This window comes from Lactuca sativa, chromosome 8 (genome assembly GCF_002870075.4).
Source record: "Lactuca sativa cultivar Salinas chromosome 8, Lsat_Salinas_v11, whole genome shotgun sequence".
NCBI lineage: Eukaryota > Viridiplantae > Streptophyta > Magnoliopsida > Asterales > Asteraceae > Lactuca > Lactuca sativa.
In genome coordinates, this window is record NC_056630.2 from 251,218,051 (window position 1) to 251,228,491 (window position 10,441).

The following is a 10,441-nucleotide window of genomic DNA, read 5'->3' on the forward strand; positions in this document are numbered from 1 at the left end:
CTGTTGTACTTGGAAATTATTCTAGTATGGCTGATATTAAAATCTATATAGAAGCGCTTGAAAAATTAAAAAATTTGGTATTATCATTATTATTATTTTAATATAATTTTCCATCATTTATCTTTTATATTATCTCAAATATATTAATCTAATAAGAAAATGAAAAAGAATTTTACAATCCTCTATTAGCTTGGCACGTTGACAAGTCGTGTGGTGTGTGAGTCGATTGTCCACAGACTTCAATCGTGACCAAATATTTATCTCCATCCCACACCCGGTTGTGAACACACGATAAATGTTGTCTTAGACACAAAAGTTCACTTTTCATGTTCTATTTAAATACAATTAAACAATTCCAAATCATTCTTTTATCCAAATAGAAAATATCATCGTATTACATAATTATCACTTTATTACTTGTCTAAATTTAATATCTAAAAACAGAAAAAAGTTAATATTTGTACAAAATATAAACTTTAATTCACCTTCTTACAAAAAAAATTCATCCTTGAAATCAGCTATACAAACAACTTAGGGTATCTCTTTTGGATCTCCTCTTTAGGTTCCCAAGTAACATGGACTCCATGACGATGCCTCCACTGAACCTTGACTAGTAAAATTTGCTTATTTCGAAGACTCATAAGTTTTGTGTCAAGTATAGCTTCAGGTTCTTCTACAGGCTCTTCTACGTACCTCTTCTTGTTATCTATTTGTGCATTAGACAATGGAATTACATTATGCAAATTTTGCTTACTTCGAAGCCTTTTAATCAATGTATCAAGATTAGCTTTAGGTTCCCCTATGCACATAGTCTTCTTGCCTATCTGAACATCAGACAATGAATTTACATTTTGTTGCTCTAGCTTACATGGGTACAGATAACCCACATTGATTGTGTCATGAATCTCATGCATCTCATGTGGAAGGTCCAATTTGTAGGCTTGTGATCCTACACGTTCGAGCACTGTAAATGGTCCTAGGAAATGCGGACTGAACTTCCCATCCTTTTCAAATCGAACAATCCCCTTCCATGAAGACGCCTTTAACATAACTTTATCTCCAACCTGAAACTCTAATGGAAAGAAAGATATATCAATGAAAACTCTAATGGAAGGAAAGATATATCAATGAAAGTGAACATTGAATTTCTACGGGTAAAATGCATATGATTGTTAATATTTCTATGTTCAAGCTATTAATCAACATCAAGGAATTCTTCCTCTAGCATCTTTATTAACGAATTCACTCCCCCTTCCCCCTCTTAGGTTTTGTAATTGATGATATCTGGCCAAGATCTCTTCTACCATGGCTAGTTTAGATATGTATTTCAGATGTGTAAAACAATTCGTACATTTACATCGTAAGAATGTTGCATATGTGATAAAAATGGACAAGTTTGGTAATATGCTTTAATATGTAAACTTTAAACTAAGGTCAAATGTCGTTCCATCAACATCTTTTCAATTTTATAACTAATAAATACACTAACTATGCTTACATATTTTGTTTATTAAAATGTTAATCCCGTTTTGCATTAAAACAATATCAAAGGTTGCAAGCATTTGAATTTTTGACAATCTTAGTCGTTATCAATAGAAACATCGGAAAAATGATCGAAATTCACCTAAATAAGAAATTTTCTTTTGGATGAACAAGAACTATAACATACCATGAGTATTAATTGATCTATAAAAGAAAGGAGAGACACGAGGAGCCATATCTCGAGTTAGACTAAATTGTTTTGATTTGGCTTCGGTTTTCGTCTGCGCCATCTCTTTTCCCTCTCGTGACATGCATTTGTTAGAACTATCGTTGAGTCCTTGATCTCTTAAGTGCTTCCTTAACTTCTTGGTTGATACAAACCACGACAAATTTGAAACTCTCCATACAATAAACATAAATACTGTTGCTACTCCAAGTACACAACACCCTGCACTTACATCCATTACTGGTGGTGTTTTGACAAAATACTAGTCTTGTGCGTGTTATGTGGTAAAATGACCAATTTATAGATCCATAATGTTCATTTCGCCACCTTATAGTTTGACTAGTTGGCCAAAATATCCATTGTATGTTTTTTATTTATTTATTTATTATTTTTTTAGTTATATTTTCTTCCTAACAAGTCATCCATTCTGTCATCTCATGTTCTAGGTAACGAAACAACCCTAGATTTTGTCCAAAAATATTCTGTTTCTTGGGATATATATATATATATATATATATATATATATATATATATATATATATATATATATATATATATATATATATATATATATATATATATATATATATATATATATATATATATATATATATATATTCATTTTTACAAACATAGATCATGCGATGAACACTACAAGGCAAACAATTATCTAAAAAGTAATTAATGTAAAAATAATAATACTATAATTCTAACCAACTCATTTATAACAGGATAGGGTCCAAAATGAGCAACTTCAAATTAAAAATGACAAAACAACGGTTAGTTCCGAATTTTTCTTTAACCAATAACAACAAAAAGCATAAAAAATACTTAAAATCAGTCGGTTTACCAACTCATAAAAATCTTGAATAACACACTATTTTGCTCATTGTTTAAAAACGGAAGGAATAAGAATGTGAATGTGAATGTGATACTCAACATTTACTTTTAACTTCCAAAAACCATTAAATATTCCAATCTTACAATTCTAAATGACGGTTTAATATATAAACCTATCGTTGAATATGCTTTTATAAAATAAAAAAGTTTGTGGGTCTCAAAAAATTAAAGCATGTAGTATGTAATAAAATCTCTATCTCAATTAATGCACATTCAACGTGAAGAGGGTGCTAGAAGGTCCGTTTAAAATGACTATTACTTTCAAAATAAATAATAATCAGTTTTCGAAGATTTAATTTATCATTTTAGCTTTTGTTATTTGATTACTATGATAAATAGTTATTTATTTATTTATTTATTTATTTATTTATTTTTTCGAATGACAACATATTATTAAAAACCAAACTAACAAGAAACTAGCTCGAATTAATAGAAAACATTATATAATAGCAAGTTTAGGATTTTAAAGCCACCCAACCTAACAAGTTTAGGATTTTGAAGCCACCCAATCCAACACTATTAGAATAAAAGGTATCAGCGAGGGAATAGGCGACAGAAATTTTTCGTAGCTATATTAGCGACGAAATTACGAGGGTTCGGTGACGGAAATAAAAAATATGTATGTTTATTTAATTGTAGCCTTCAGCGAGGGAGTAACGAGAGATTACCAAGGAATCTCCGACGGAATTGCGATGGGCTTAATCCCTCGTTGATAATTCTTCAGAAGCACACCCCAGTCGGTTGTTGATATTCATTTCCCTCCTTCGGTTTTCATTCCCTCTAATTCCACTTTTCATTCACCCTATTGCACAATGAAAAATTATATTTTCCCTCGTTAGGTTTATCATTCCCCAAAATTTCATACGTTCCCTCTCAGTTGACATTCTTCTTCTCCCTCCCAAATTGGGCTGTCGTCACTCACTCGATCAATCAACCATCGCCCACCATCACCGAGAAGAACAGCTCTTCCTCCGTTGGGGTACGAAAAGGGAAAGTTCATGCTCTACCCCTAACGCAAACGATTTCTCCTCCGATTTATTGGAATTGTTTTCTATAGGGATTTGGAATTGTTTATTTTATAGATTTTATCCTGATGAATTTCTACAAAAGAGTTCAATTGAGTAATCGAATCTACTTGTCCCATTAAGATTTGGACATGATTCTTTTCTACAAAAGACTTCAACTTTCCACTTGTACATTGGACGCCTGTGTTGTCCCACAATAAATTGGATAAAGAAAAACAAAATACAAGTCAAACATTACAAAATTTTAAACGAGTATATAAAATCTATTTAGATCTTACTAACCATCGCCAAAAGAGTCCCTGATGATAGTTCCTGTGCCTCCATCACCTTCAATGTCCACTAGGGTTTTTTATGTTTCTAGATCGATAGGCATTGAAAAATTTGAAGTTGGGAGGGAAGAAGAAATCTCGAACTTAGAAGTAATAATTGTCGTGATATTAAATCACTCTTTAATGGTGTATTATTTTAATTTATTGAATGATAAATATATGTTAGTTTTGTAATTTAGCATTGTAACAGCCCGGAATCTCAGGTATTGTTAAATTATGTTTTTGGGGAGATTTAAGAGGGGACTCGGCGAGTTGGAGCCTAGACTCGCCGAGTAGGGTCGCAGACTTGGTCGCGGGTTCGCGACTGGACTCGACGAGTCCAGATATGGACTCGGCGAGTCTACACTGTTTAGCGAAAACCCTAACCGTTCAGGTTTGGGACGTATAAAAAGGACTCATTGGCCGTCATTGTTCATTTTAGCCTTCTGAGAAGAACCCTAAACCGATTGTGTGCATCTGGAGCAAGGATTATAGACCATTGTTGATTATAGAAGAGTTGTTGTGCAAGGAAGGGAAGGGATTGACTAAAGGAACAGCAAGGGAGTCACATTCTGAGGATTGGGGACACAGAGAATACATCATCCAGGTAAGGATTCGAATATACTCTGCTATATTGATGTGATTATGGAATTAGGGTTTATGGAACCCTTTTGTGAATAGATTGAATGTTACCCTAGTCCCCCAAACAATTGTAACCCTGTATTGGGACCTTTGGAGGTCCAGAATGTCCCATGCCTGTGCATTTCGGGAATTGATGAAGGTTTTGGATTAGAATCCTTATGCCTTAGGTTAATATGTAAATTATAAGTCTTGGGGTGTATCATGAGCACCGAAATGAGGACCTTACGTGATGGATCAGCCTAGGAAGGCCAGACCTAGGAATGGTCGGAGCAGTTCTGACCTTAGGATGCAGTTTGAGCGGTTGCATGGCATGGACTCGCCGAGTTCGACGAACAGACTCGGCGAGTAGCTTGAAGATTTACTGGGACTCGTCGAGTTGTTCTTTAGACTCGGCGAGTTGAGTCGGGGTGGCCCCGCGATTCTTCCAGGAGTAACTCGTCGGGTCAAGGAGGATACTCGACGAGTAGAAGGGGAACCTTAGAGGATTGGAGGACGTCTAGACTCGCCGAGTCTCCAAGGCACTCGCCGAGTCCGGTCGAGTTGACCGTTAACCGTTGACCGTTGACCAGAGTTGACCTATGTCTGACTTCTTAGGGATAGTCAAACTTAGAAGGCAAAAGTATTAATGAGAGATATGTGATGTTATAGGGAGGTTGTAGCTCGTCGGATTGTGCACGAGTGATTTCAGGACTTGCTAACTTTCAGCATTCACGAGGTGAGTCTTCTCACTATACTGTACCCAGAAGGGTTTGACCGTGTGACCGGAAGGTCAGATATGATATGTGATATGTATGCTATATGTGGTAAGCTGTTTGTTATATATGCCATGTATGTTATGGGCCGGAAGGCGATTATATTATGGGCCGGAAGGCAATATGTTGTGTGATGGACCGGAAGGTCGGCGTGGGTACGACCGGAAGGTTTACCCAGCAGGGACGGAAGTCCCCTGACACACATGGACTGATAGGTCAGAGCCTGGAAAGGCGTATGTGTATAAGTTGTATATTGGGGAACTCACTAAGCATTTATGCTTACAGTTGTTATGTATGTGTTCCAGGTACTAGCGAGGACCGTGGGAAGGCGCCGGCGTGATCGATACATACTGAAGGATGTTTTTATGATCTTAGAATTTAGACAGTTTGTATTTGACATGACACTTAAATTATTTATGCCTTGTTTTGAATGGAAATACTTTATTTTTGAAATGAAAAATTTGTTTGAAAATTTGCGTTGTTACAAGCATTTGTTTAGACGTTCCCAAATTCCATAGTGGGGTACTATTTTAAATTATCTAATGACAAATAAGAGTTAGTTGCATTTTTGGAGTTGGCATATATTTGGAAACTCAACAAGGAACGTGTATCACTAGTGTCAACATATAAGCACAACCATGCACTACTCTTTCTTCATTTCAATTTTCATTAATTCTTTATATATATATATATATATATATATATATATATATATATATATATATATATTTCTACATTGTGCATGCATGGAAAGTATAACAATGATCTAATTTGATAATATAATCATTACTGCCTAACTCTCCAAACAGGTTAACAACCAATTGAAAAACCATCTAAAATTTAAACATTTGGAGACTTATTAGGACCAAATTTCTTGTTCAGGGGCTAATATATCAAAATATATAAAACATAAATAACATTCATAATATTTTTTACATACATACATATGCATAACATATATTACATATATTACATGTTTATCTTAATTTTTAAAAATTAAATGGTTAAGTTTTTGTTCAGGTGCAAATCTATCCCGGGGCAAATAGAGGGCATACAAAACATACAAAGAACAGTAACAAAACATACAAGAAGTCCAATAGAAGTATAATAATGATCTAAATTGATAATATAATCATTAATGCCAAGCTCTCTAAACAAGTCAACAATCAATTGAAAAACCATTTAGAATTTAAACCTTTTGAGACTTATCAGGACCAAATTTCTTGTTCAGGGGAAAATCTATCCAAATATATAAAACATAAATAACATATATAATATTTTTTACATACATACATACATATACATAACATACATTACATATTACATGTTTATCTTAAGTTTTAAAAATAAAATGGTTAAGTTCTTGTTTAGGGACAAATCTGTTTAGGGGCAAATCTACATACAAAACATCAAAGAACAAACCCAAAATGGTAATGACAATTTAATGCACTAAAGACACAAAACAGATAATATTATTAAAGAAAATAGTTAGATCACTTAAAGTCTTGACATCCAATGCACTTTTTAATGAGTTTAGTGCTCACAAGAACTTTTAATTCATTGTTTTTATTGATAGTTTTATTGTAATATTCATTTTTTAATGTATTTAAAATCTACCATATTGTAATCACATATTGACACGATTCATTTTGTTTAACTTCGTTGGCCAACCGACCCACAAGGTCTGACATCTCTAAATATTATTAAAAGAGAAACCTTTTGAAATCATCTAAAACAATCTGGATCGTTGATTGTGTTTTCTTTATAGGTTTTACACCTTTAGATCAATTTGCTTACGTCGCCTTGATCAAACAAGAAGTCAATCCGTTATATTAGGAAATTAAATGTAGGAATTGAATGAAAATGATACTTGAATTCTTTCTAAACTTACAACTACAAAATTGGTTCCTTATTAATCTAAACCTTAAATTTAGGCTCTATTTCCATTCAAAATTGTTTTCCAAATTATATTATATGTTGAAATCTCGGAAACTATTAATTTCAAATTTCAAAAGTTTAGGATATTTTTATGAACCACTACACTTTCAAGCATGATATCTTCTATTTTAATGAGATTTCAATTGATTACCTGCTAATTTTCATCATATTGACTTGTATATATATTTCAAACCTTTTTAATAATCGATTTACACAAACATTATGTCATAATTCCCACGTAGAAAACAAATCTCTAATCTCTAAATATTATTAAAAGAGAAACCTTATGACATCATCTAAAACAATTTGGATCATTGATTGTGTTATCTTTATAGGTTTTACACCCTTAGATCAATTTGCTTACGTCACCTTGATCAAACAAGAAGTTAATCCGTTATATTAGGAAATTAAATGTAGGAATTGAATGAAAATGATACTTGAATTCTTTCCAAATTTACAACTACAAAATTGGTTCCTTATTAATGTAAACCTTAAATTTAGGCTCTATTTTCATTCAAAATTGCTTTCCAAATTATATTATATGTTGAAATCTTGGAAACTATTAATTTCAAATTTCAAAAGTTTCGGATATTTTTATGAACCAATACACTTTCAAGCATGATATCTTCTATTTTAAGTTTAAATGAGATTTCAATTGATTACCTGCTAATTTTCATCATATTGACTTGTATATATATTTCAAACCTTTTTAATAATCGATTTACACAAACATTATGTCATAATTCCCATGTAGAAAACAAATCTCTAAATATTATTAAAAGAGAAACCTTATGACATCATCTAAAACAATCTGGATCGTTGATTGTGTTTTCTTTATAGGTTTTACACCCTTAGATCAATTTGCTTACGTCGCCTTGATAAAACAAGAAGTCAATCCGTTATATTAGGAAATTAAATGTAGGAATTGAATGAAAATGATACTTGAATTCTTTCCAAACTTACAACTACAAAATTGGTTCCTTATTAATGTAAACCTTAAATTTAGGCTCTATTTTCATTCAAAATTGCTTTCCAAATTATATTATATGTTGAAATCTCAGAAACTATTAATTTCAAATTTCAAAAGTTTCGGATATTTTTATGAACCACTACACTTTCAAGCATGATATTGTAACGACCCAATTTTCACGTCCTAAAATTTCGTTTTAAAACATTATTTTAGAAGACTTTAATAATTAAAACATTGTTTGATCAAACCATGATACAACGTAAACCGTGTCTAAAAGCCAAATCATACAACCAATCAAAATATCAGAGTATAAATCCCAGAGAATCTCGTAAATGCGGAAACCAGAGAGTGTGTGTGTGACATGCTGCAACCACGCCGACTCCTTTCCCCTAGCTGAGGAGGTACCTGAAACCAAAACTGAAAACTGTAAGCACAAAGCTTAGTGAGTTCCCCCACCGTACCACATACCAAATAATCTCATAACATACATATATTGTCAGGCATATCTGGGTGCCCGACCTTCCCCTTCGGCCCTCTCGACCGGACATTGCCTAGCATATCTGGGTGCTGGCCTCCCCTTCGGTCCTTTCGACCGGATACTGCCTAGCATATCTCGGTGCTGGCCTCCCCTTTGGTCCTACCGACCGGATACTGCCTAGCATATCTGGGTGTTGGCCTCCCCTTCGGTCCTACCGACCGGATACTTCGGGGACTATCTCCCCCTACTGTCACTAGCACATAGCATCATATCATACTAGCACATAACATAACGCAGGCAATACCTAGATGAATATCACAGAGACAAACATCTACAAATAACTCCTACTGGTGGGCCGACATTGTGGCCGTAGACCCACCGCTACTGGAAGGTAACTCACCTCGAAGTAGCTGCTGATCTGATCGGGAACTGACTGCCTACTGCTGCTGCTGCTGCTCCGGAAATCCTCCGGCTGCAATTCCCACAACATACTCAATCAAACACTACTCACTGACCTTTGGGTAAAATGACCATTTTACCCCTGACCACGCCCTAAGTCAAAGTCAGAGTCAACTTTCAGTTGACCCAACTCGCCGAGTTGGCTTTCCAACTCGCCGAGTCCCAACCCAAACGACTGCCCTGAATCCCGATCCTACTCGTCGAGTTAGGCGACGACTCGTCGAGTTCACCTTCTAAACCAATATTCAAGTCCTTTATCCTACTCGCCGAGTTGTATGAACAACTCGTCGAGTTCATCTTCATCCGACGAACACATATGCTAAGACTCGCCGAGTTGTATGAACAACTCGCCGAGTCTGTTCTTGATCTAAGGAGATTGCCTTGAACTCGCCGAGTCAGGGCATTGACTCGTCGAGTACCTCCATAGATGAGTTCAGCTTCCGACTCACTGAGTCACACCCCGTGACTCACTGTTCACTCGACACTACGAAAAGGGGACAAACTCGGAGACTCGCGAACAGACTCGCCGAGTCATATGAACGACTCGCCGAGTCGTTGCCATGCACCCACTAAATACACAGATTTGCTCGATTTCAGTCCATGCCATTCACAGATCTGGACTTCTAGGACACGAATCACACGTAAAGTTTCCAACTTTACGTGTGGATATTCACCAATATGGATTTTAGGGCTCAAAATGTCTCAAAAGGGTAGATCTAGGATGAACAAGCAACATGGGGCCATAAAGCTAACAGATCTAAGCTCCTGGAGCTCAATCTTGCCTAGATCCAGAGGCCAAACATCTTATTACGACATATAATGCACATACAAGCTTGGGGATTTGTCCAAGAAAGACCTAAATGAAGTACTAAGCAAAGAATCATGGGGAAAACAGGTTATACCTCAAAGGAATTGCTGGAAGAACACAATAATGCCTGGATGGCTTCCCTTCTTCTGGATCTACTTGCTTCCTCCTTCAAAACCTTCAAAAGCACACAACAAAGCTGCAATTCTTCAAAGAACAAGCATAAACGAGGGTTGGGAGCTCTGGGGAGAGAATGGGGGCTGGCCTGGGGCGGATAAGTCGCTTAAATAGGGTGCAAGCCCCTGAAACTTAGGGTTTCATCCAACAGCTGTGACTCGCCGAGTCCAGGATATGGACTCGCCGAGTCGCCAACTTAAACGTGTCCCGGGTCCCGCATCCACTCGGCGAGTCAGACCTATGACTCGCCGAGTCCAAGGCTAAAAGAAAGGAAATACT

The 10,441-nt window shown here is 35.5% G+C and overlaps 1 protein-coding gene across 2 annotated transcripts; it reads right to left on the reverse strand.

Annotated features, from left to right (window-relative positions):
- Positions 1-350: 350 nt before the first annotated feature.
- LOC111889323 (uncharacterized) lies at positions 351-3,460 on the reverse strand. 2 transcript variants are annotated; one of them, XM_042897700.2, is made up of 3 exons: positions 3,277-3,460; positions 1,670-1,930; positions 351-1,072 (listed from the first exon to the last, which is right to left on the reverse strand). In XM_042897700.2, the coding sequence occupies exons 2-3, from the start codon at positions 1,896-1,898 to the stop codon at positions 519-521; spliced, it is 783 nt and encodes a 260-aa protein (XP_042753634.1). In that variant the 5' UTR covers positions 1,899-1,930; positions 3,277-3,460; the 3' UTR covers positions 351-518. The 2 variants fall into 2 exon arrangements, with proteins under 2 accessions (XP_042753634.1, XP_023741226.1); XM_023885458.3 differs by lacking the exon at positions 3,277-3,460 and having other exon boundaries at positions 1,670-2,096.
- Between the last annotated feature and the right edge of the window lie 6,981 nt (positions 3,461-10,441).

Coding starts and splice junctions, on each gene's coding strand:
- LOC111889323 (XM_023885458.3), bottom strand. CDS start 1,946: ATGGATGTAAGTGCAGGGTGTTGTGTACTTGGAGTAGCAACAGTATTT. Junction 1,073..1,669: donor TAGATCAATTAATACTCATG/GTATGTTATAGT, acceptor TCTTTCCATTAG/AGTTTCAGGTTGGAGATAAA.